This window comes from Myotis nattereri (genome assembly GCF_964212035.1).
Source record: "Myotis nattereri genome assembly, chromosome: 7".
Classification (NCBI taxonomy): domain Eukaryota; kingdom Metazoa; phylum Chordata; class Mammalia; order Chiroptera; family Vespertilionidae; genus Myotis; species Myotis nattereri.
Window position 1 is genome coordinate 50,120,049 of NC_138082.1, and position 27,622 is coordinate 50,147,670.

The 27,622-nt window shown below is 36.8% G+C and overlaps 1 protein-coding gene and 1 long non-coding RNA gene across 2 annotated transcripts in view; one reads left to right on the forward strand and one right to left on the reverse strand.

Annotated features, from left to right (window-relative positions):
- SCN9A (sodium voltage-gated channel alpha subunit 9) overlaps positions 1–27,622 on the forward strand; it is a 128,438-nt gene that overhangs the window by 50,027 nt on the left and 50,789 nt on the right. Inside the window, exons 2-12 of the mRNA XM_081096284.1 lie at positions 9,813–10,119; positions 12,044–12,162; positions 12,737–12,826; positions 13,409–13,537; positions 15,750–15,841; positions 16,819–17,022; positions 19,082–19,145; positions 20,983–21,124; positions 23,149–23,355; positions 24,891–25,175; positions 26,999–27,370. Of these exons, the coding sequence (XP_080952410.1) occupies positions 9,862–10,119; positions 12,044–12,162; positions 12,737–12,826; positions 13,409–13,537; positions 15,750–15,841; positions 16,819–17,022; positions 19,082–19,145; positions 20,983–21,124; positions 23,149–23,355; positions 24,891–25,175; positions 26,999–27,370 (1,962 nt within the window). The 5' untranslated portion in view covers positions 9,813–9,861. The remainder of the gene's footprint in view (positions 1–9,812; positions 10,120–12,043; positions 12,163–12,736; positions 12,827–13,408; positions 13,538–15,749; positions 15,842–16,818; positions 17,023–19,081; positions 19,146–20,982; positions 21,125–23,148; positions 23,356–24,890; positions 25,176–26,998; positions 27,371–27,622) is intronic.
- Positions 1,219–25,996, reverse strand: LOC308522730. The gene is made up of 6 exons (XR_013996255.1): positions 24,864–25,996; positions 21,826–21,924; positions 19,629–19,729; positions 19,029–19,174; positions 6,762–6,838; positions 1,219–2,587 (listed from the first exon to the last, which is right to left on the reverse strand). It is a non-coding gene; the product is annotated as an uncharacterized lncRNA (long non-coding RNA).

The following is a 27,622-nucleotide window of genomic DNA, read 5'->3' on the forward strand; positions in this document are numbered from 1 at the left end:
GACATTCTGATAAAAGGGAAGTGTGTGGAAGGCCCTCCCCCCCCCTGTTTATCAGCATTCCGATTTAGGGGAGACTTAAGGGAGTGTCGAAGGCGGAGCCCCTAATTAATCCTTGACCTTTCTAAACAAGTCTGTGCATATGCAGACCCCCAGGTGTTTACTGGAATCCTTACGCTTAATCCCTAGATGCCCTTGCCGAGAGTACAATAAAGGCCTAACGAAGCAGGCTATCGATGCTGCCTGGCTGCTATCAGCCAGGTTGTCCCTTAGCCCTCTCTTTCACAGTGAAACAGTGTTGGAGTAATCTGTTCATCTGTCATTGAGGGGTTGCTGATCAGCCCCGGCAAAAAAAAAAAAAAAAAATTACATACACACACATACATACACACACATACACACACAGAGACATACACACACATACACACACACACTAAATATAAAGTCCAATGAATTCTTCCAAATTATACAAACCACGCAACCAGGGCTGGAATAAAAACACAGAACTCCCTCACTCTAGAATAATATTTTTACTTCCTGTAATCTGGATGTCAGGGACCGGTAACTATGAAATCAAGCAGCAGGTCTACTTTGTTCCAACAAAATTGCAAGCTAAGGATGCACTGCTCTCTAGGATTTCATAATCTAATTCTGGCAATCAGTTAAGTGAAGCTATGGATTTATGGACTGTAGTTTAAAGGGACAGGGATAAATGTACCTCCCCACCTTGTCAGGGAAAGCTTCATACTGATGAGGCATGAGGAAGCACTAGGAGTTACCAGGCCCGGGGGGGGGGGGGGGGTTGGGGAAAGTTATCCTGCTTCAAACTAGCTTTCTCGTGAAAGGGACTAGATAAAGCCGTAAGGAAGATAGGCAATTATTTTATAAATAACGTTTGACTGTTAATCTTTGACTGTTTACTTCTGATGCCATTTTAAGAAACTATATAAAGTTAAAAGCAAATTGTGAAAAAAGAGAATTGTTTGTAGATTTATAAAAGCTTCTTTCTGCCTACTTAAGTGTAAAAGTTTTGGTTAACTTTTAAATTTCAGGTAACAAATATTATATGGGCATTACCTAAATATCTCAATATAATGGATTATCACCGTTGCTTTTAGTGAATGGTAAAGGGAAAGATAAAGCATCAGAAGTAGAACAATTGGCTATTTGAAAATTTGTGCAGTCTCCAAGTGTAATAAACTGATGATCCTCAGGAAGTGTCAGAGCCAGCAATATGTATTTTATTTTGATCAAAATAGGACAGATACCAAGACAGCAAATTAAAACATTGGTCGGGGGTTTTAAAGACCTTTTATTGCATATTAAATGCAATGCCAAGCAGAATTTGGATAACTGAAGTTGGGAATCCTCTGTTATCTGAGGTTCCCAGCTCTAAGACTCACGAGGATGCTATTTAATCAAGGTGCAGGATTTCCAAACAGTAGCAAATGTCAGTATGATTAAATCTTAATAACTTAAGACTTAAGATCTCCTCATGTTTAATTTAGTACTGCTGTGCAGCCATGAAATCTGTCTTCCAGAAAAGCACATGGTAACTGTGGTTACCTTGATAAAGGATAATGATCAAGGCAATCAGTCTCCTATGCTCCCCCCCACCCAAAATAAAAAAAAAATCATACTAGGCAGGCCTTATTTGGTAATTTCTCCAAGGAGCTCTCAAAAGTCAGATGAACAAATATCTAAGCTTGCCCAGAACAGCCCCACTTTATGTCTGTTGTCTTGATGTCCAATGTGATGTAACATTTATTTTTTACATAAAACTCTTGGTTCATAACATGATCGCTGTGGTCATTCTGCCAAGGATGGAACCAAATATGCAAGTGTATTCCTTACACTCAGGGAAGATCCAGTTGCTTTCCTCCAGGGATGTTCTTAGGTGTTGAAATATCAGTAAAATGGAAATCTATTGAGAGTCCTTTTAACCACAATTCAGAGAGCAGATAAGACTGGACTCAAATCTGGTTTAATAATTAGTTTTTCCTATATTCACCAGACTCCATTTTCAAGCAGTTTTCACTTTCTTATCTAAATAGTAAGTAGAGGTACTGGATGATACAGTGCAACTGCCTCTTGTCTTTGAATGTTTCAGCTTTATCGCCTTGCTGTTGACATACAGGATTTATATGATCTTGATATTCCCCTAACATACTGAGGCTGGGTGTAGTGTAGGAAGGGCTCACACACTCTCTTTGATGCCAAGATGTAGAGCAGAACTTCCCGACTCATATACAAGTATTTTAGGTCTCATGGAAGAAAGCTTAGATCATCACAGTTCATACCAGAAGTAAACATTGCCTCTCATCTTTCATGATGTCTTTCTCTTTTATCATGGGATTTTAGATTTTATGAATAGGAAGGGGGTGAAGGAGATGCCACTGATCATAGGAGAAGATTTTAAAATGCTATGGTGGCAAAAAGAGGTCTTTGTTGTGTTAAGCAATGGTTAAGTGTTTCCAGTGGGGCTCTCTGTTGCCTTAGTTTGTCGATATTATCAGGTGCTCAGATGTCAGCGAAATGAGAATTGCTGAGGCAAATAGGTTTCTTTCATCTCATTATTACCCCACAGTTCCTAAAGTAACACAGAAACCAAAAGAGAGATTTTTGTAGCATAACACCATCATTCAGACATATAAAATGAAGCCTTAATTTAACAACTTAAAATATATTTAGTATGTGTAACACTACCAACTGAGTTAAATTACCCTTATTCTAAAACAAAATACATATAATCCCTTACAGACATATTTTCTAGCCTACTTAATCATAATGACTCTCACGTATAATTCAGGCTCAGACATTGTGACTCCATTCTAGTGCTATGTTTATAAGTTGTAAGCTCATTCCTTACCCAAGAAGGCACATTTGTAGAAAGTTATCATCCCAAACATAGGATAGAGCATTGGCCGGTTGACTGAAGGGTCCCAGGTTCGATTCCAGTGAGGGGCACATGCCCGGGTTGCGGGCTTGATCCTCAGTGGGGGGGGAGGGGGGGGTGGATCATGCAAGAGGCAGCCAATCAATGATTCTCTCTCATCATTGATGTTTCTATCTCTCTCTCCCTCTTCCTTTCTCTCTGAAATCAATAAAGATATATTTTTTAAAAAGTAGTTAGAATTATAGGTCTATTATCACTTACTAGTAGTTACATTATAGATAATGGCAAAGTATTTATTTGATAAAGTCAAATTTACTGAGACATTGTTAATTTTATATAACAGTGTACTTCTACATCTGTGATTTATTTCTTTAAATAATATTTTTCATCTTGGAATAGTTTTAGATTTATGGGAAATTTATGCAGATGGGACAGAGTTCCCATGTATTCCATACTCAGGTTCCCCTATTATTAACAATTTACATTAATATGGTGCATTTTCCCCAATTAATGAAACCATACTGATAAATGTTATTATTAATTATTGTCTTTAGTCACCTTTTCTTAGTTTTTCCCTACTGTCCTTTTTCTTTTTCTAGATTCCATCCAAAATACCATATTATATTTCACCATCCTGTCTCCTTGGGTATCTCTAGGCTCTGGTAGTTTCTCAGATCTTTCTTGTTTTTGATGATCTTAACCATTTGAAGGTATACTGGTCAGGTTTTTGTAGAAAGTCCCTGTCTTAGGATTTTTCTGATATTTTTCTCATTATTAGATCTCAGTTGTGAATTTGGGAGAGGAAAACTATATGTACAAGTACCATTCTCATCATATCATATCATATCAAGGGGATATATTAATAACATGAGTTATCACTGATGATGCTAGGTATAAATTATTTTAAAATGCTTTTTTTAAATGCTCATGTATTGATTCCATTGTGGCTTGAGAATGCTTTAAAAATGAATGGTGTTCCAGCCAAAACCAGTATCTGTGGAAAATAGCATTATCTGTTTCCAGAGCAGTGACATTTTCAAAGCAATTTTTCAATTTTCAACAGTGAGCACCAATAAAATGTTCTATTGTACTTATTTTTACATTTGTCCACTATCTTAAGTAATTTAGATCTGACCTAATTTGATTCAGATTTTGGCAGACATTCAAAATTACTTATTGGACCAATTTTAATTTTGTAAAAATAGAATTTAAGTTAGCTACAGGTAAGGGACTTGATGGTGAAATATAAAACAGAGCCATAGATTATTATAGAGTTATGAACAAATAATTACTCTCCTGCTTCTTGAAATAATGAAATATTATATCTTAATCCTTTTAATCACAGTTGAAAAAACAAGAAATTCAAAGATTTCTTGCTTTTTACAAGAAATGTTGAAAATTGTCAAATGAAAGCTTCCTCAAAGACATTTTATGAAAAAATATTTTAAGGGAATAATTAAATTTTTGAAAATATAAATTTCATGTGTAATACAACATATGCTGATAATAATCATTACAAAAGCACAGTTCTTATTATAAAATTATATGGACATAATACACACATATCCTACTTGAACCATAACAGAGTTGACACTCTGGCACTAATAAATTAATTTGGAGCTGCAGTTTGGAGTTGCAGTGTTAGGAACTAGTTGTCTAAGTATCTCTTAGGATGAGATTAGGTGGGTGAAATAATTATGAGAACAAAAAAGTATTTTTTTGTGTGTGTGCAATATTGTGATCTCACTCTAAAGAAGATGCCATCATAATACTATTAATAAGAAGTGGAAATGTAATAATATGTTTTTCAAAATCACAAATTAAACATAAATAAACATTTATTTATTAAGTATATTAAAATTAGGTCAAATCAGTTTAAGTGCTTTTCAAATACACTTGTTGAATAAAAAAAATCATGACATTTTCCTTGTAAAAATTTAAAAAATAAAGAAAAATATTAATAAAAATTAATAGGATTAATCCATAATCCCTCAGATGGGAATAAGCTTCATTACACATATTCTACATTTAATTTCAGATTTACTGTATATACATTTTTAAAATTGAAATTAATATACAAGTATATTTGTGTGCGTGTAACTTGCATTCCATTAATTATCCATTATAACTTTTTTTAGAATTCACTTAATAGTCATTGAAAGCACTCTTTAGAGGCTACTAAATTGCTCAGTTTTTCATTTTATGCTCATTTTTTATTTAATGAAACCCCAAATATTAGACTTTTGGATTGATTACAATTTTTCAATATTTTAAAAACATTGTAGTAAACATCTCATAAATGTTGAAGGACATCTGATATTATTGCTTTTGAATAAATTCCTCGAAGGGAAATTATCTGGCAATATAAATGAATCAACATAGCTAAGGTTTTTTATAAGTATTATGAAATTACACTAAAATAGTTTGTACACATTATTTATTCCCATCATCCAGATAAGGGGTAGTGATTTTTCCTATACCCTCCAAACTAGAGAATAATGACAGAATCTGTTCAGGGTCTCTTCAACTTCCTTTCCAAAGGCCCTCATATTAGGCAAGTGCCCTGGGTCTTCCTTTAGGTTAGCCTGTTCAGGAAAAGATCTCCCATGCATAGTACCACCGACATCCGTCACCCCAACCCCCACTGTTTGTACCTACTTCAGTGATTCAAAAACTGTATATTGAGGGTGTGAGTGAACAGAGAGGGGAAGAAAAGGAGGGGGAAAGATAATAGGAACACTGAAGAGTGGGACTGGTGTTTGGACATTTGAGTTCATGACGTCTACTTACCTGACTTTCTGTCAAATAAATTTTGAAAGAAGTGACACTCTCCACTTGAATGCAAGATCTATATATAAAAATACCAATTCTTTATCCATCTTTTCTCCAGGAGATTAAGCCTGTGAACACTGAAGGTCTGTTGAGGCGGATAATCCCTCCTACTTTCCTTTGTGATTTCCAAAGTGTTGAAAATCTTCTAAGCCCAAGTGGCAACTGCACTCACTGCCTTATTTCTCAGGTGGATGTGCAGTTTCTAAAAGGCTGCTGACTTCTGGAATCAAGTTACCTGGTTTGCGACCAAAGTTTTATAAACCGTCCCAAGCTTAGCCTTTGAGTGCTAGAACTAAACTTTAACTTCTCTTGAGTTAATGCTAAACCAAAAGCAATTCCATATTATGTTGAGTCTGTAGACTCAGGTGTTTGATACTGAGTATGTACATTTGTTTCAATTTTAATAAACTTTTCTCCTCTTCTCTAGAAAATTTTCACATATTTTATGATTTCACTTTTAGCATGTTTTCGTAAGTTTTATTGAGGTGGTGTCTATACCATTAAAGGCACCCTTTAAAGTATACATTCAGTGGTTTTTAGTATATTTACAGACTTGTGCAGCCACTGTCGTTATCTAATTTTAGAACATTTTTATCACCTTCCAAAACAAACCCTATTCCCATGAACCACTAACCTAATAACTGTTAACAGTTACTCTCCATCACCCTTACCAACCAGCCGCTGGCAAATAATAATCTACTTTTTGTCTCAGAGGCTATTCCTATTCTGGACATTTCAAACAAATGGAATCATACAGTATGTGGCTTCTTGGGTCTGGCTTCTCTCACATGGTTTTCAGGGTTCATTCATGTTTTAATATGTATCCATACTTCCTTTCTTTTTATTGTCAAATAATATTCCATTGTGTGAATACACCACATTTTCTTTACCCATTTATCAGTTGATGGACATTTGAGTTGTTTCCAGTCTTTTGGCCATTGTGAATAATGCTTTTATGAATATTCATGTACAAGTTTTTTGTGAGGCCATATGCTTTCAGTTCTCTTGAGCACATACTTAAATCAGAGGAACTCACCTCTTCCTGTTACCACTCTTTCTTGGCACGCGCCTGTATCTCTGTCTGTTTCTGCACCAGGATATACTGTATCTACACTAATAAAAGAGAAAAATGGTAATTGGCGTACGGCGATACCGTTTTCATTGGCTAATCAGGGCTATATGCAAATTAACTGCCAACTAAGATTGGCAGTTAACTGCCAACAAGATGGCGGCTAATTTGCATATGTAGGCACAATGCAGGGAGGCGAAAGGGAAAGCAGGAAGAAGCCCCCTGCCACTGACAGTGATCTGAAACCCAGGGGGGAGATAAGAGCTGGGGGGAAGGGCAAAGGCGGCCCTGGGGTCGCCTTTGCCCTGCCCCCCAGCCATGATCGGAGAATCAGGCGCCTTTGCCGCCCTGGCCAGTGATAGCAGGAAGTAGGGGTGGAGCCAGCGATGGGAGCTGGGCACAGTCGAAGCTGGCAGTCCCAGGAGCTAGGGGTCCCTTGCCTGGGCCTAAAGCGAAGCCCACGATCGTGGCGCCCCCCGCTGCCACTGCAGGTCCCCGCTGCCCGGGCCAGACGCCTAGGCCAGAGGCGTTAGGCCTGGGCAGGGGCGGAGCCTGCAACCACGGGGAGCTGGGGTCCCCTGCCCAGGCCTGACACCTCTGCCGGAGGCTCAGGCCTGGTCAAGGGGCCGATCCGGTGATTGGTGATCGGAGGGTGATGAGGGTCAACTCCTCTGGCTGAGGCATCAGGCCTGGGTGGGGGGCGGAGCCGGGGATTGGGGGGATATGATGGTCCCCTTGCCCAGGCCTGAAGCCTGGGTCAGAGGCGTCAGGCTTGGGCGGGGGGTGGAGCAAGCGATCAGAGGGAGATGGGGGTCCCCTGCCCAGGCATGATTCCTGGGCCAGAGGCCTCAGGCCTGGGCGGGGGCCAGAGCCAGTGATCGGGGGGAGATGGGGGTCCCCTGTCCAAGCCTGACACCTCTGGCGGAGGCGTCAGGCCTGGGCAAGGGGCCGATCAGGCGATCGGAGGGTGATGGGGGTCAACGCCTGAGGGCTCCCAGTATGTGAGAGGGGGCAGGCTGGGCTGAGGGACACTCCCCCCCCCCCCCACACACACACCCAGTGCACGAATTTCGTGCACCGGGCCCCTAGTAGTATATAAAAAAAGTGGGAGTTATTTTGGCTATATTCTCCTTTACCACAGAGAAACCAGGTTTGTCTTTGCTGTATGATTTGGTGTCATTGGTGTCCCTTTTTAGAATCTAAGCTCCTTCAAGACAAAAACTGTATTTTCTCTTTACTCTCACAGTTCTAAATATCTTATATGATAACATGCCCAGATTAAGTATTTGGTAAAAACATTGCAACTGAAGGTGGGTTAGCAAATTTAAAAAGAAATGTGATTCCCTGACCAGTTTTGCTCAGTGGATAGAGTGTCGGCCTGCGGACTGAAGGGTCCCAGGTTCGATTCCGGTCAAGGGCATGTACCTTGGTTGTGGGCACATCCCTAGTACAGGGTGTGCAGGAGGCAGCTGATTGATGTTTCTGTCTCATCGATGCTTCTAACTTTCTATCCCTCTCCCTTCCTCTCTGTAAAAAATCAATAAAATATATTTTTAAAAAAGAAAAAGAAAAAGAAAAAGAAATGTGATGATACATACCAAGGCAAGAGGCAGACTCAATTGTGTGATAAACCATAAAAGGGGCTTTTTTTTTTTCCAGAAAGGCAAATCAGCTTTATAAAGTTTAAAGTAGATCATTACATTACAAAATGATTACTTTTTTAACTGGTTATTTAAATTGATTTACCACATCTTTTTAAAATGCATACATTTCTGGTAAAGAACTTATATTGATATATTGTGCTCAAGTAATTAAGGGAAAAATAACCTATTTTTTTCTAAATATAAGTGAAATCTATTTTGTTTGTTATGGGAACAGGAGAAACTTTGAAAATAATAATTCATTTCTGCTTCTAAAACCTATTTTACAAAATCTTTTGTAATGTTGTTACTACTGTGATCCCCTTACTTTTTATATTAATATCGGAAAATGAAAACGCAGACTATGGCTCCTCTTCATTCACCCTCCCTCTGAGTGTGATGATGTCACTTAATGCACAACCTTTCAAGCTGTTCACAGCGGGTGGCATGCTGGAAGTTAGTGTGTCCCAATGCTCAGGCAACCCTAGTGCCAAAAAGAAAGTAAGAATTTTCACTTTCGAATGCAGGAGTTATGAAGGTATCTTGACTCATTGAAATAATGAGTTTGTTATTTTTTAAATAACTTATTTTATGCTATTTATTTGGAAAATTCCAAAATAATAATATATAGAAAAGTGAATATTCTATATTTTTCTGTAGTTTTTGTAATGTTTTGTATTCATATATAGGTTAATTAAGGAAGTCATGGTTTGAATGTATATCCTAGTGGTATTTTTATTCTTTTAATTGAATCACAAACGTTTCCCAAGTTTCTCTTCTTTGTGCTTTCCAAAACGTTTCCCCAAATTGTTTTTAATTCAAAACAGAAATGTATTTTTTTATTTGTGAAGGGATATGTATATATTTTAAAAGAAATAAATGTGTAAAATAGAATAAAACAGTCTTCACCACCTCATTCCCGAAGAGAGAAGCAGCAGTTGTGAGCTTGTTATGAGAAGGGGGTCAGAGAGGCAAGGGGAGAACCTGGGAGTGGTGCTCTGAGAAGCATTCTATAGAGTCTTTTAAATGAGGAGAGTTGAGTTGAAATGGACTGAAAGTGAAAACATATGAAAAATAAAGGAAATTCATTGTTTTTCATTAAGTTGTCACTTTTTTACTTGAAAAACAGTGAAGTGTTAAGTTCAAATTTTAAAATAAAGGTGGCTAGAAAGCATGGAAAATGTGTTGCATGTAATAGTCATTTAATAAATGCTGACTTAACATGCTAATAATTCTGTGAACATCGTGTTTTATAGTTGAAACCGAAAAGTGGTTTATTAATAATAATATTGATTGCTATTATTATTATTATTATTATTTTGATGTGCCATCCTTGGTTGGTAAACACTTAAGGCTTTATTTTTCAATTTCTACTTAGGCCTCTAATGAAGGAGCTGGAGGGGAAATAAAATATACAGGATGAAAAGATGGCAATGTTGCCTCCCCCAGGACCTCAGAGCTTTGTCTACTTCACAAAACAGTCTCTTGCCCTCATTGAACAACGTATTGCTGAAAGTAAAACAAAGGAACCCAAAGAAGAAAAGAAAGACGATCATGAAGAAGGCCCGAAGCCAAGCACTGACTTGGAAGCTGGCAAGCAGCTGCCCTTCATCTACGGGGACATCCCTCCAGGCATGGTGTCGGAGCCGCTGGAGGACCTGGACCCCTACTATGCAGACAAAAAGGTGAGTTTCCTGGGACTGCAGGGTGCGGTCTCTGCCTCGTTCTGTACAGAAAGTTAATTTAAATTGGAGTGGAATTTAGGGAAGATCCACATCATGACTAAAATATTCAAGTAAATACATATGTAGGATATTCAGAATATCTACTTTTTCTAATTCTTTATTGAAACTGGTTCTATCATGCCATTTTGATTTCCTTAATCTTTTTAAAGTGTTCAGTATATTGTTCTTCCTTTTTGGACATGCCTTAAACGCATACCAGTAGGAACAAAGCAAGTGTCAACTGACAAATCATGGGGATGTGTCCAGAGTGCATTTTGTGGAGGTGACAGCTGACTCCCTGGGAAGACATAAGATCGCTCAATTAATAATGAAGTTTGGAGAGCTGCTTCCTTTACAGGGTTGGAGAGAAGGAGAAGTCTGAGATGGTCAGGGAGGGAAGGCATAAATCAGAAAAGTTTCCATTGTTCCAAGACGAAGGCAAAAGAGCATCTCGTAAAATTACCCAGAAAACTGAGGAGAGAAAGGCTATTGCAGTGAGAAGGACGAGAAGTCTCCCGGATAATTCTCACAGACATAGGACCCTTTTCCCTCTTTGCTCTCATACTCCTCCATTTGTATTTCTCTGTGTGATTCCTGTCACATCTTGTCTTTAATATATTAGAGTTATCATGTTCCTGTCGCCTTTCTGGATAGCTCCTTGAATGCAAAACTCATGCCTCACTTACGTTTAAACTCTTTTCATTGCCTCATACTATAGTTGCTCACTACATAATTGTAGAAAATAATGGATGAGTGAATTTTAAGCATGGTATATTGAAATTTAAGAAAGCAGTACTCCTACTCAAGCACTAGGTATTAATTTTAAACTAATTTTCAATGTAAAAGTGAACTTTATGTTAAATTATGTTTAGACATAAAAGTAGTACAGGGAAAGAGACCTGGAATATAAAAGGGCATCCAAAATTAATAGATTCAGATTCGTTTCCTTGAGAAGAGTGTCACATGCAATTAAAAAGCAAGATATTCAAACTTATGTCCCCAATGTAGAAAAATATTGACTACCAGAAGCCCACTCATAAAGTCGTATAAAATGCAGATTAAGTAACAACAATAAAAAGACCCAGTCAATGTGTTCTAGTGAACACAATGTGCCTGCCAGTGCAGAAATGTAAGACAGGGATTTGAACTTGGACTTTCTGATTTTCAATCCAAAAACAGTAGGTTGTTTTAGTGTTTTGGTATTGTTGCTATTTACTTGTTTGGGTTTTAAATGTTTTAAGAATGTTTAGTTCTATTTGTATCATTTAAAAAAATTACCATGGGTAGTAGCAAGCACTGTAACTTGTGTCCTTTTATTTTAGCTCTTATTAGTATTACATCTAAAAATAGGAAAATTGATCTGTGTACTAGGATTATTCCAACTCTAATATTTGTGAAAATATTTTTTGAAGGAATTTATATTTTGGAGCACTTTCTGCTAACCATAACAATAGCCAACAAGGATTAAAAGTGTCAAGGTGTTATGGTAAAAATCAGGGATAGATAGTTTTTAATTGGTTTGCTTACAATGCAGTGTAATGAATGAAGGAAGTTGTATTTTAAACTAATTCCAATGGCCACAACTTACTGTCACTGATGTGGGCATTGAAGGGATATAAAAAAGAAAAGACACTGCATTTTGGGTGCTCTAAGTAACACATGCTCATAAATACTTCACTCCTAGCCTGCTGAGAAGTAATGGACTTGGAATTCATTGGCCAGCATGGTATACATCGTTGTTTCAATGGTAGTGGAACCGCACTGCTTGAGTCTGATGGCAGTGTTTCTTTAATATGACACTACCACATAGAAAGGAAAATTGCTGAGATTAATGTACTAAATTTTGGATTCTCAATTTCATCCTGTTTTCTTTTTGGTCCTGCAGACTTTCATAGTATTGAACAGAGGGAAAGCAATCTTCCGTTTCAATGCCACACCTGCTTTGTACATGATCTCTCCTTTCAGTCCTCTGAGAAGAATATCTATTAAGATTTTAGTACATTCATATCCTTTTAAAAATGCTTACTTGCAATGGTTCTTTCAAATGTACTTTTTGCATCCAATTTAATATAGATTTTTAGTCCTTTCGTACCCGAAAAGACTGTTTTTAGTTTGTCATTTCAATATAATTTTGGTGTAGGTCTCTGGGAAGATTGGAAGAATGTCAGTTTTACAATTTAGGATATATTACTCTAACCTATTACTCTCATGTTTAAAGAGATTTTACAAAGTCTATAAATTTATTAATAACTAGAGGCCCAGTGCATGCACTGGTGGGGTCCTTTGGCCTGGCCTGGGAGATTGGGCAGAGACTGGCAGTCCGACATCACCCAAGGGGTCCCAAAGTGTGAGAGGGCACTCTGCAAAGTTGCTGTCGCTCGGCAGCTCCTGCGTTGAGTGTCTGCCCTCTGGTGGTCAGTGCACATCATAGCTGCCAGCCAGTCAGCCAGTCAGCCAGGTTGCTTAGGCTTTTATATGTATAGATTATTTTCTAAGAAAAAGATTTCAACAGGTGTTATTATTAAATATTAAAGATTCTTGCCATGGTCGTTCATCATATTCCTTGACTCTAAGCTACCTTGTTCGGCATGCTTATCATGTGCACTATTCTGACAAACTGCATATTTATGACCATGAGTAACCCTCCAGACTGGGCCAAGAATGTAGAGTAAGTGGGTATATGTACATTTTAATATGGTCTTAGTAGTATCATTGTTATCCTTTCCTTTTCCTACCAGAAGTTATTCCATCAATAAAAATTGTGGTGTTTATCTTCCCATGTTATATAGTTTCTTTTCTTTCTATTATTATTATTTTTCCTATGGTGTTAACCTGACAGCAGTAGAATAGAATATTTAGAAAAGAATAATTAGATGATACAGTCTTTTCCAGAAGAATGAATGTATGAGACACCCTGCCTGTTGTTAGACATGTTATATATTTCTTATCCTTGGCTGTATTTCTGATAGGATCAACATAGGAACTTTCAAGGCATATCTAAACCTATGTTCTTAGTAATTTTCAGTTCTTCTACTTTCTAGGAGGGTTTCCGATATAGACATATTAAGGTGTGTTTTTTTGAAAGACCTTGACTATTAGCTTATTTTAATGGTTAGAGTGGGTCCATAAGCCAACAGCCACACTGCAGTAGATGCCTTCCTTTGGTTAATCAGGAAAAAATAAATTATAAAGATTCACCTAGTGCTGTATTCTTTTCATATTTAATATCCCAATGGATTCTTGTGTCTAGGTACACTTTTACTGGAATATATACTTTTGAATCACTTATAAAAATCCTTGCAAGAGGCTTCTGTATAGGAGAATTCACTTTCCTTCGTGACCCATGGAACTGGCTTGATTTTATCGTCATTGTTTTTGCGTAAGTACTACATTCAGTTTTTCAAATGGCAAATTTGTGAAAATCACAGACAGCACAGTATTTCAGTAAGAACAATGCTTACATTTAAATAAAACTGTATAAAAGCTAGTCATTTGTTGGCAAATACTAACTTTTATAGGAAGACCATTTCTCACTCAAATGTGTATGACATCATTAAGATTGATCATCTCTCTCTGCACCCAGCATTTGGATGGATAGTTTATGTGGTGCCAATTAGGTTCACACATTTTCCAAGTTCTTACTTAAACACAAATAAAACTTGTTTTAATCACAGAAAAAAAAATAGGTCTTTAATTATAAGTATGGTGCCCTTTTTATTAATACAGACTGTTCAAGTGCTAATAAATATATTAAAATATAGAAGTCTCTCTCTATATAAAGGGCTAATATGCTAAGTGTTCTTCCCTCCATCCTGATAATGACATCACATAGCAACGCACAGCTTCCTCTCCCTAGGGATGACTAGCCTCCTTGCAGTTTCTTCATCCCAGGAGCATGACTTGCTTTATAGCCAGGTGGAAACACTTTATGCTTTAACCAAATGTCTGTGAAGCATTTTCCATTCCTCATCTCATTTGATCCTCACAGAAGTCCTGGAGTAGGTAGATAGGAGACTCGGTGGAGTCCTACTTTCTTTTCACTAGCCAGAAAACAGAGATTTAGAAAGTTTAGAAACTTGGCCCTACTGAAAAGAAATAAGAAATGGTGGACCTTAAAAATGACTTCAGGTTTTCTTACTGCACAGAATATAGTCAAACACTGCTGCAGTTAAATATTTTACCCTTTGTTCTCCCTGCGTGATCTACAATAATAATCTGCTTGATGTTGATATTTACTGCTGTGTTGCTGACAATTACCTAAAAGAGAAGTTGGAGTGTTTCACTGGGCTGGAGAAAGTTTAGCTAAATCAGAAAGCAGGTCTAATTAAGCAAATTTGTTCTATATCTATAAAAGGCTAAGTTGACTCGCGCATGTGCGATACATATAAAGCTCTCACTGGCACCAATCGCATGCATGTGTTTCTACCTGTCATTGTCTATCGTGAATTTACTTGACACTTCTATTATAGAGAAAGGACAAATAGCGATATTAAAATATTTCTTCTAATTAATTGCCTTTCAATGTGCATGAATTCATGCACCAGGCCACTAGTATATTTTATAAGGGCTGTCACTGCATATTAAACCTAACATTAATGCATCGTATATGTATTACACATGCATCACCAGTTTATTTTCAAGGGGAAAAATATTAACATATAATTGTAATTTATTTACATGGTTACTTTCTTCCAAAATATGTCAGAAACATTTTAAAAGAATTTTTTAATCTCAAACCTAGATAGAATATTTTTGTCTCTATCATTTTGATGTAAAAGTAGTGGATGTTCATCGAAAGAACTTAGACAAAACCGAAGGGTCTTTTTAGATTTCTGGTCTCTGGTTCCCTCACCCCCTGTCCCACCTCCATGTCATCAGGCTCCCTCCTTTCATGATCACACATGACTGCAGTTGTACCTACCACTTGCTGATGAGACAACATCGTGTCACACAAGGCTGCCACTTCTCAGGGGAGTCTCCTTTACTGTAGAAATAGACTACCCAGACCATAAAATTTACTCCTTTAAAGTATGAAATTCAGTGTTCTTAGTATGTTCAGAAAGTTGTGCAACCACTACCACTCTCTAATTTCACAATATTTTCATCACCCCCCAAAAGCAGTCACTTCCATTCACCCCCTTCCCCCAGCTACTGGAAGGCTCTCATCTATGTTTCATCTCTATGGATTTGTCTACTGTAGTCTTTTCACATGAATGGAACCATATAGCATGTGGCCTTTTGTGTCTGGCTTCTTTCACTTAGCATACAGTTTCCCAGGTTTGCCACTGATATTTTATAAGATTATTAAATATCTATAGTACCATAATGTTGAGATCTAATAACTAAAGCATGTAATTGTTTATTTAGGCATTTAAGTGTATGAAACCATTTTAATAATATATTTATATTTTGCTCACATCAAATATGTCAATTAAAATCTATTTAAATTCAATTAGGTATGATAGGAAAGAAAAGGGTTGCAGAAGTATATCTTTAAGACTTTCCAAATGTAGGAAATACCTTGACTAAAGGCACAGGTAAGTATCATAGACTCTATCTAAATTCTGAATAACTCTGATTTAATTCTACAGGTATTTAACAGAATTTGTAAACCTAGGCAATGTTTCAGCTCTTCGAACTTTCAGAGTGTTGAGAGCTTTGAAAACTATTTCTGTAATCCCAGGTAAGAAGTGATTGGTGTGAAGCATTAGGCCACTCATAACTCCAACTATTTGGGAGTTGTTCTTTGTGTTTGTGCGTGTGTTGTCACTGTGTTTGTGTATAAACTCCCTATTGCAGATATGTGACAGAGTTTGTGGACCTGGGCAATGTCTCAGCGTTGAGAACATTCAGAGTTCTCCGAGCATTGAAAACAATTTCAGTCATTCCAGGTGAGAGTTAAACACTGGGGCTGACTTTGATCATTTGGAGAAAAGACAAGAAAGACTTTCTCTTATGAAAATTTAATGAATCTAATTTATTATGTTTTTCAGAATCCTTATAAAAGTCAGCCTTTGTGTTTAATCAATTGCATGGGTCTTAGAGGATGAAGATGGCCATTTGGCTCACATCTCAACTTGAAATTTTCCCTCCTGTCTTATCAGTTCATTTTCCATTTGACTGATTCAGGAATGAAAATTTCAATTTGTTTACATTGCTTTTCATAGAGTTAAGAAAAGAGAGAGAATATCAGCATGAAGGTATTGCATGACATATTTCTTTTATCTTTCCTCAACAAACCATTTCTTAACTGAAAATTAGTAAGTTGTCACTATGCATTGCAAGTCAGCCTCTTTGTTTTAGTGCTAGTATATAGAGAAATGGTTTGTGTGACAAGAATTTACTGACTTGACACTTTTAAAAAATTATTTTTTACAAGTGAGTGTGGATATGGTTTGAGCAACCAAATCTTTTACTTTGACAATTTGGTTATTCATTGGAAATGTTTTACTGTTTTTAATCATTTGCAATAATATATGGAAACAATATATAAAAACCAGCAAATCCACCTTTTTGACCTCGTGGGCTTTTTTTGAGTTAGACTATTTAAGGTCACTGGCCTGACAAAATGCATGCGTTTCCAGGAAAGCTGTGTTTGTTTCTCATTCAAAAACTTTATTTCATTGTGAATACCTTTTTTTTTACGCCCTCTGCATTCAGGCCTGAAGACCATCGTGGGGGCCCTGATCCAGTCTGTGAAGAAGCTCTCAGACGTCATGATCCTGACAGTGTTCTGTCTGAGCGTGTTTGCGCTGATCGGCCTGCAGCTCTTCATGGGCAGCCTGAAGCACAAATGTCTGCGGGCTTCCCTTGAGAGTAATGAATCAAGCACGTTGGACAACCTTGATGAAGAGCTCTACAGAGGTACGACTGTCCCTACAGTGGTTCAGAGGTTGAAATAAAGCTAAAAGCATTGATTTCTTTGAAGGTTAAATGTTGCTTTCATTTTAATTATTTCAAAATTATTCAAATATGTAGAAAGTTGCTACAGTGTGAATTTTGATCATTTTATATTTTTAATAACTCTCCCTGGTTCAGAGCTTTCTAGCAGTCCTGGTATTGGAAGCATGAGATACTTTCATAATTCTCAATTTCTGTTAGATAAAAAATAAATAAATTTGCTCTAGAGAAATCAATTTAGCTATGAATTAATACTATTAATTATTACATTTCATCCATAAGATATATTTTTATGTATTTAATTTTATTGTATAATCTTTACCTATGTTTATTTTATAGTGTAATTTATTATATGAGAATATAATTATGTTTTACATGTATATAACTATAATAGCATGATATACTTATATTAGTTATAATGATACATCAATTACTACATATTAAGATGAGTGTCTTGATATATTTCTAAAGAGTCCCATACAGCAAAACAGTTTTATAACCAATGATGGGTTTTACAGTTCTTTCTAATGGCTTCTTCAATCTCATTAATGCATCACATCAAAGTTTAATTTATTAGAGCTAGTTCTAAAGGTACCATATCAGATGATCTATACACATGATCTCAGAAGTCTGCTAAATGAACAAGTATATTTTAGAGTATGTTACAGAAAGCACGAACTCTATGTCTTCTAAACAATGAATCCCTAACAGTTTTTTTCACCGGAACTGTTGATAAGTTTGGGTGAGAATGAGAGCTAGCAAGGTTGTGCTTTCTGACACTTGCAGTGTGTCTGTACGATGTGGCCTGCAGGAACGCATAAGCCTTAAAGGTCATTAGACCCAGAGTGGGCTGTAAGTCAAGAAACCTTTCAAATGTGTGTACCTGTGATGGAAGGGGATCAGGGAGTAAGGTCAAGATTCTCCTTGGATAATAAAGAATTCTATGCATCATTTTTTTACTTTACTTGTCCACTCACTGGGGAAGATAAAAGCAAATAAAACCTAGCTAATATATTTAAATACTGTAAATAAAACAAAAAAGATATAATCTAAAACAAGAAAACTGAAGGTTTTCAAATAAAATATACATTTTTTACTGACTTTTGATGAAGAATTTAGCATATTTTTCTTTTTATCTTTATTTTTTCAATTTCTAATTTTTGTTAATATGATCTTACATTTTATTTCCAATTTCCAAAGAATTTTATTCCTCAATTCATATGCCATAAAAGTAATATATCTTATGGTAAATTATTTGCATTCACCTTCTCTTTTGTGAATCAGTGTACAACTTTTTTTTTTTTAAATATATTTTTTATTGATTTTTTTACAGAGAGGAAGGGAGAGAGATAGAGAGTTAGAAACATCGATGAGAGAGAAACATCGATCAGCTGCCTCCTGCACATCTCCCACTGGGGATGTGCCCGCAACCCAGGTACATGCCCTTGACCGGAATCGAACCCAGGACCCTTCAATCCGCAGGCCGACGCTCTATCCACTGAGCCAAACTGGTTTCGGCCAGTGTACAACTTTTATTTAAACACCTTTTTTTTTTACTAGTCCTTTTACTCTTATTCTTGGTTCCATTACTGAGTTTGGAATTTGAATGATTTTTTTTAAACTTTCTGAAATGGTCTCAAGCAATTCTTTTTTTGTTTGCTTTTGTTTTCATAAAAAGTAGAAAAAGTCCTTGAATTTTGTAGTGTGTCTTTATATTGCCTTTACACATGAGGGACAACTAAGCCAACAATAAAATATTATTCCATAATCATTTGCCTCAGTTCTGTACATTATTCTTGTTTTTCTTCTGAAATATTGGCTTAGAGAGATGTTTATTATCATGTTTATTACCGTTCATTGCCTGGCCCATAAGAGCTTATCAATAAATATTTGAGGGAGACTATATAAGAAATAAATAAATAAATGCATGTTGCCTAAATGTGTGTGAATGTCTATATTAACTAATTTACCTGCTGCAGCTTACACTCCATAATCTTCTACTGTTCAATTTCTTCCCACACAGATTATTTTTATTTCTTGGAGGGATCTAAAGATGCTCTCCTCTGTGGTAACAGCTCAGACTCAGGGTACGTAGTATTTGTTTTTAGTGTAAAGACTTAAAAAAAGAAAAGGAAAAACATACTCATTCGGATTGCTGATAAGAACCTTTGATTCATATTGTTTTTACGTATTTCATGGCATCATTTAATTCCTTCTGCCCCCACAATGAGTTCAGACTTTATAAGGTTCATAGTTACTGCGTACCTTTGAACGTAAGACTTGGAGGTAGTGTTTAAATGAAAACAAGATATACATCATATAAGCCTTAAGACAGTAGATAAAAAAGATTCCCATAAACCCTACCAAACGTTGGTGGGTTACTTTTCAGCTTTGCTTCTTGCTGAAGAAAATCAAATGTTCTTTCCACCCTCAAATTCTACTCATTCTCCAATCAAGTGTGACTGATAGGTGACTGAATGCAATGACATTTGGGGGCACTCTAAAAAAAAAGGATCTCATGGACTTGGGTAAAGACATTTTAAGAATCTCATATTAATGCAAATATCTACCTTGCTGTTTCTCCTGCACACCAATTTTATCTCTGCTGCAGCATTTTGTACTTGCTCTCCTTCTGCTCAGATAGATATCTCTTCACCAGGCCATGTATGCACTGGAAACATAAAAATAAAGATGATAAGGTGGCAGCTCCCAAAGACACCTCAGAACACTGTTTATTTTGCATCATGCATACCAATCCACCAATTTGAGGAAGGAAAAGAGTCTTAAGGCTACAAATCTTACACAATTGCTATGCTTTGACTATTCTTTGCATATATATATATATATATATATATATATACACACACACATATATATACATACATATATATGTATATATATGTATGTATATATATGTGTGTGTGTATATATATACATATATATACATATATATACATATACATATATATACATATACATATACACATATATATACTTTACAATAATATATATATATATATATTAGAAGCCCAGTGCACAAAATTGTGTGGCCCTGTCCACCGGTGCGGCCTGGCTGCACTTGCAGCCCTGCCCACTTGCGCTGGTCTTTGGTCGTTACAGTGTTAGGGCCACAGGCCCTTTATAATATAGATAATATTATATTATCTATATAATATATACAGTATATATTATATATATAATATATATTATTGTTTTCAGAGAGAGGAAGGGAGAGGGAGAGAAGGATAGAAACATCAAAGTAGAGAGAGAATCATTGATTGGCTGCCTCCTGTATGCCCCCTATTGGGTTTCAAGCCTGCAACCTGGGCATGTGCCCTGACCTGGAATTGAACAGTAACCTCCTGGTTCATGGGTGAATGCTTAACCACCCAGCTATACCAGCCAAGCTGCTTTGACTATTCTTGATTGTGATTCGCTCCAAGAATAATAAAGATGGGGGTGAGGGGAGACACAGTTTTGTTAGAGGCCTATATCAATCTTTATAAATACAATAACTATTATGTGACATCTGGTGTATGTTTCCAAGTTTTAATGGTGATGATGATGATATAATAGCAGCTACTGTTTATGTGCAGGAACTAGGCTAGGTAATATGCATATATTATCTTCTTTAAACTTAACAATCTTAACCATTTGAAATAGGTGTTATCTTGTTTTCACAGAAAGAGGGCGCTGGCCTTAAAAAATTTAAGTAATTTGACAAATTTACCAACTAGTAAATAGTAGGGGTAGGATTCTAACCCAGTTCCTCCTAACTCCAAAAAATCTGTTCTTAATCATTATTCAATATTGACCCCCCCACACCCGCCCCCATAAAGGAACCTTGAGTTCCCCACTTTTCTGTAGGATTGTTTAGCTTGTATCCTGAAGCCACTCTGACTTGTTATTCCTTTTCTCATGTAGTCAGTGTCCAGAAGGGTACATCTGTGTGAAAGGAGGCAGAAACCCAGACTACGGCTACACGAGCTTTGACACTTTCGGTTGGGCCTTCTTAGCCTTGTTTAGGCTAATGACCCAGGACTACTGGGAAAACCTTTACCAACAGGTGAGTGCCAAGAGAAACGTTCACTGCATTCATTGCATAATCTGATGTATTGCTCTTGCCTGCTTTAAATATGTGATGTCTTATTCAATTGAGAGGAGAAAACTCTATTGTCTTGTTATTAAAATTAAACATTTTCTGCTTCCAACACTAGTAAATGGATAGTTCTTGAATGAAAAATTACTTCATTATCTTTCCTGGACTTATTTGATCTCTAAATCTTTTCCCCCCTTTGCAAATGTAGAATCCCATAATATTCTAAGTAAATAGCAAGAAATATATTGTAATATTCTCTCCTACCTCTCTTGAACAAACTATGCTTTCCTCATGTGCCTTTCTGCTTCCAGTGCCCTAAAAGCCAGGCTGGCCTATGCTCACCATGCTTTATTTTTGAACTCCCATATACAATTGTTATGGACTGAATTGCATGCCTCCAAATCCATATGTTGAAATCCTAACTCCCAGTACCTTAGAATGACTATATTTGGAGCTAGAGCCTATAAAGAGGTAACTGAGTTAAAATTAGTCTATTAGGGTGCATCATAATCCAATCTCACCGGTGGTCTCATGAGAAAAGAAGATTCAGACATGAGCAAGAGAGACACCAGAGATACACACACACACGGAGAGAACATGCCATGTGAGAATTCAGTGAGGAGGTGGCCATCTGCAAGGCAAGGAAAGAGACCCTAGGAGATACGTACATGCCAACACTTTCATATTGAACTTCCAGCCTTCAGATTGTGAGAAACACATTTCTGTTGTGTAAGCTACCCAGTCTGCAGCGTTTTGTTATGGCAGCGCTAGAAAATTAACACAAGAGTAAAAGACTCAATTCACTTCTCTAAATTCTCCTCTTCCAATTCAGTTGCTCCTTGCTCTAGACCTGCACACCCTTTGCACATTCTTCAGTTTAAAGCATCCACCTCTTGTACTGTAATTGTTAATTCACATGGTCATCTCCCCTAACTTCAATGTGATCCTCTTGGGCCTGTCGGCTCTATCTTATCCCCCAAGAGGAAAGAGACCAAAAATGATGATTCTGTATTATAGATAATAGCCAACACTTTTCTCAATTTGCCACATATTCTTCTTTTGGCCTGTTTCATGTTTATTTAATTTCTGCGAATATTATAAATGAATATAGAAAGGAAATGCAAACATACAGGAAAAAAGGAATATAAATGACTTTTAAGTATGCAAAAAGATATTCACATTTTCTGCAAGTTAAATGTGGCATAAATTTTTTTACCTGTCAGAATGACAAAGATCAAAATGTAGATCAAAAGAGAAATACTGTCTAGCTGAGATATGTAGAGGAAGGCATTCCTGGGAACCCCTGGAGAGTAACATGGGAATTTCTATGAAAATTTAAGTGAATATACCTATTGAGCTAACAATTATACTACATACTAAGAATTTACCCAAGACAAAACAACAGTGACTGATAGAAAAAGGATTTGAGTAACTAGGCATCAGAGATAGGAGAGACTTGTTTTTCATTTAATATCTGTACCATTGGAATTATTTTTACCATTTATTTTATTGTTAAATTTTTAGTAAATGTTAATTAAAAATAAGTATAAGATGAATAAATAAGTTCATATGATAGGATTATCTTTTCTGAACAAAATGCATCATTGCTAATATTTCTTGTTAAAGAAAAAATTTTAAAACTAAAAGGCACTATTTATCTAGTCCTATAATTTAAAAATGAGCAAAGCAGCTAGTTTTTTGAGTAATTTTTAGACTGGAGAAATTTTTTCAGCATTATTCTATTTAATAATCAAGAATTATATCTAAGTTTAGTACAAATTTAATTGATTGTTATATACTTTATAGTAAAAAGTATATATTTTCATACTGATTGTTTTCCATGAAGATATAATTTTATCCCTTTATAGTTTGATAACATGAGATTATACAGAACTGCCCAATTTGCCCATGCTTAATATGCCATTCAAGCTGAAATCATTTACCAAAAATACTTTTTTGTTATTAAAATAATGATTTCCATTTTCCCCTAGACACTGCGTGCTGCTGGGAAAACATACATGATCTTCTTTGTTGTGGTGATTTTCCTGGGCTCCTTTTATCTAATAAACTTGATCCTGGCTGTGGTTGCCATGGCCTACGAAGAACAGAACCAGGCAAATATCGAAGAAGCCAGGCAGAAAGAGTTAGAATTTCAACAGATGTTAGATCGACTTAAAAAAGAGCAAGAAGAAGCGGAGGTATTGTTATTTGGTTTAAAATTCTTCCTAGAAGTAGAAGTGCAGAGGGAACACCAGAGGCCTTGTGGTCTGCCCCACCTTCCCCAGGGTGATTTCTGTAATAGATTCCTCTACAGAAACTGAAATCTTCATTCTAGAGTGGTCGCAGGAACCAGTTCCAGACTGAGTTACAATTGACGTCTGACCCAGTCCACTTTCCCCCATGATCAGCACAGAGAATGTTCTGTTTCTCCTAAACCTTTTACTCTGCGTTTCCTCAGTGCCTGTGGCATTATGCAAAGTCCTAAAACATGATGTATTTCCCCAGAAAAATTGTACAGACAGGTTTAGGAGAAATTATTTTAATGTTAATGTTAACAGATATTCTATGGGTAGAAAGAAAAATGGGCACCAATTTTTGTTAATGTTGTAAAGATTTCTAAGATAAAAATGTGAGCTATTAAAAAATTATACGTATGATTGTGGCCACTTTGGGCTAAGTCACAAATTTTTAAGGATTTCTCCTTAATCCTCTCTCCAAATGAGTAATTTAGTGGGAAAGTTTGAGAAGGTTTATATTAAGAACTAAAATTTCAGATATTCTACAAGTCTTAACATTCATTTGATGGTTTGCCTAGTTAAATCTCTTCAAGGAATCTAACCTATTGGAGAGAGAGTAGTAACCTATAATGCAGAGAAACTTGATGCAGAAAAATGTTCAGTGCAGTATTTTAATAATAGTAACCATCAGAAAGCATTTACATTTTCAAAAATTAGAAAATGGTTAAGAGGATTATGATACTTTTGTACCTTAGAGTATTTTGGAACCATAGAATTATGTGTTTTAAGAATATTATGACAGGAAAAGGTGTTGTTATAACAATGTATTAAGTAGCAGAATATAAAATTGAGTATAAGACATAAACATTTTAAAAATTATTTATATAAAGACTGGAAGAAATAGTAATACCAGTTATTTTGGGGATGTAGGATTATGAGTGGTTTTTATTCACAATACGTCTTCCAAAATTTTACAAGGAGTTTTTTCTATAAAAGTTATCGCAGGAATTTCCTAGGACACTCCTAGGAGTTTCTTTCATTTTCTTGGGATATTATTCTATGATAATTAATTTTAATTTTCAGATAACTTATTCTTCACTAAGCTATAAAGGGCCTGATTCTTTTGATAATATTGCATTAATTATCTGAACAAGATATGCAGATCATCTTATCACATGGTTTATGCCTTATGTCCCAGAATTGCCTAGTAAAACTTTCACATGTATTATTTAAAATTGCTTTACTCTAAATGTAGTAATAGTATGTAATAGTTTAATTCCAGAGCAGAACTGCGCTTGGTTATAGTGCAGGAGAAGCAATAAATACATACTTTGTAAGCTCTCTGACCATAGTGTAAAGAAAATAACATTTCTTCTCATACAAGGGACATGATTAATGCACAATATAATTAAATTCGTGGTAGAGAGGTCCCCCATCATCAGGTTTCCCCAACTTTGGAAGTGACTCACGGTATGTGTGACATCTGGATCCAACAGGCAATAGTGGAGGCAGTAGCTGGATATACAAGTAGAAGGAGAAGCCGGCTTATGGGCCTCTCTGAGAGTTCTTCTGAAACATCAAAACTGAGTTCTAAAAGCGCAAAAGAAAGGAGAAACAGAAGAAAGAAAAAAAATCAAAAGCTCTCCGGTGGGGAAGAAAAGGGAGATGATGAGAAATTGTCCAACTCGGATTCAGAAGAGAATATCAGGAGAAGAAGTTCCCACCTTGGTGTTGAAGGCCACAGGCGAGCCCGGGAAAAGAGACTGTCGACCCCTAATCAGGTACCACTGACATTATCAAATGCATGTCACCGGAGTTAGGATCAGGGAGCAGAAAGCTCTATTCCGAGGGAAGGGACCTCAGGAGAGGAGAGTGAGTGACCTCATTGGTATGTTTTTAAGTGGTTGCTGGTCATTTATGGGAAGAATATGGACGTACATAGTTTTCCAGTTAGTCTGTAAGGAGCTTATAGTTTTGGAATTGTCATATCTTCTCCAATAAACACATGTTCAACACAATATATTAGTGAGAACGTTTGTAGAAATGAAAAAAGTACACTATAGATTAACAAGATTTACATTTTTATTTGGTCTGTAATGCCTATATTGCTTATAAACTAACCTCAGACTAGAATTTGCTCTTTTCTTCCCCACTGTAGGTCACATATCACCCAAATATCAGTCACCTAAGCTGGAAAGACACTAATATCTAGTCCCATAGGCTGCATTTCTGCTCCTGTGGAATTTATCTTTCCCTTTTTTCTTTTTCCGCTGCAACCTCCATATTTCAGGTCTCTCTGCCTGCAAATCTCCAAGATAAACCACTGCATCAATTCGCTTTGACATTTTTATTTTCCATTGTCCAGTGTCTCCAAATAATTTTTCTAAATCAAAGCTGTCCCTCTGCTGAAATCAAACAAAGAGGAAACTCCGTTGAGTACCTGCGGCCTAGAGAACAGCACCCACATGTTGTTCAGCCTCATCTCCTACCTCCCTGTGCTGTGCCTGCAGGTACACTGAGCCCACTGTGATTTCCACTCTCACTACATGCCCTGTGCTTTATGCCTTTGTAACTTAGCACACGTAGTTTCTCTAAGTGGGATAATTTTCTTCCATGTTTTCCCTCTGGCATAGTGCTACCTCTTCTCCACCCATTAGTTAGGTGCCACCTATTCCCCAAGGTTCCCTTTGTCCTCCCCACTGCCCTCAATCAGTTTTTCAGTGCCCCACTCACACTGACTCTTCTTCCCTTCTATGTCTTCACTTCAATTTCCTAGCTTCTAAGAGTTCAGTCTGCAAGACCCTGTCAGATATGCATAGGAACAAAAGATACAGTGCCAGCCTTCAGACCTTGTTATATGCATTTTTTCTGTTACTCGCTATGCCTGCCACTTGGTCCTTTACAAAGTAAAAACTGACGTTTATTGAATTAGATACTTCCAAAGAATATGCATTCAGTTTGGTTTACAGACGCATAAACCTGAATGTTTATCCTAGACACGAGTCATATAAATGTGACTTTTCCCTCTTTGGTATTGGGCAACTTCTTTTCCAAGATCTAATATTTTATCATTTTGAAAACTTACTAGTATTAAAAGGTTTTTCTTAAAATGCCTTAACTGAACTGTCAATATGTACAGTAGAGTTCCAAGCAATGCAATGCAAAGAAGCATACAGCTTATCAATAAATCAGGAGAGTTTAATACTTATAGAGCTTTAGGAGTGATATATGAGAATCTAAATAGCAGGTATCAATATCAAATTATTTTTTGAAGTAATCTGTCCTTTAGAGCAAAATGAATGGCTTGGAGAAAAGAGATTGTCTACTCCAGGTCACTCCAGGCCACTGCAGGCCAGAATAGGAGAGAGCTGTGCAGCAGCAGGTAATTTTCCTGGTTCTGAAAAGATGGATTCTTCCAGCCTTTCTGTCCCTTGCTTGGAAGAAGTTGTCTTCTTGCTTAATTGCTTTGTTTTGAAATATGTCTCTTTTCCAACAAGGTCAAGCCACTGGCCCTCAGGTCAATGGTCTCGATGGTAATTATGCGAAATGCACTTCTGTTTTAGGTGCTTCAGCAGACACATGTCTTCCTTTCTTTTTTCTGCAGTCACCGCTGAGCTTCCATGGCCCCTTGTTTCTTCAAAGGCGCAGCAGCAGAACAAGTCTTTTTAGTATCATGGGTCGAGGAAAAGATATTACATCTGAGAATGAATTTGCCGATGATGAGCACAGCATTTTCGACGGCAATGAGAGCAGAAGGGGCTCCTTGTTCGTGCCCCACCCACCTCGGGAGCGGCGCAGCAGCAACATCAGTCAAGCCAGTAGGTCCCCCCCAGTGCTGCCGGTGAACGGGAAGATGAACAGTGCGGTGGACTGCAACGGTGTGGTCTCCCTGGTTGATGGACCCTCAGCCCTCATGCTCCCCAATGGACAGCTTCTGCCAGAGGTGATAATAGATAAGGCAACTTCTGATGACAGCGTAAGGATGTTTTAAATAGCTCAGGCATGGCTCGGCCCTGGTCTTGCATCAGTCAGTCTTTTCTGCTGGAGGGGCCTTCTCTGTCCTGTGAATGGCTCTGCATTTTGCAATACTTTGTAGAAACACACCTTTCACTCATTAACTTAATCCTTTTACTATATGCTATGGGCATATAACTCAAAGATATTTAAAACCCCATTTTTAAAAGTTGAGGTAAAATTGATATTTATTAACATTAGTTTCAGGTGCACA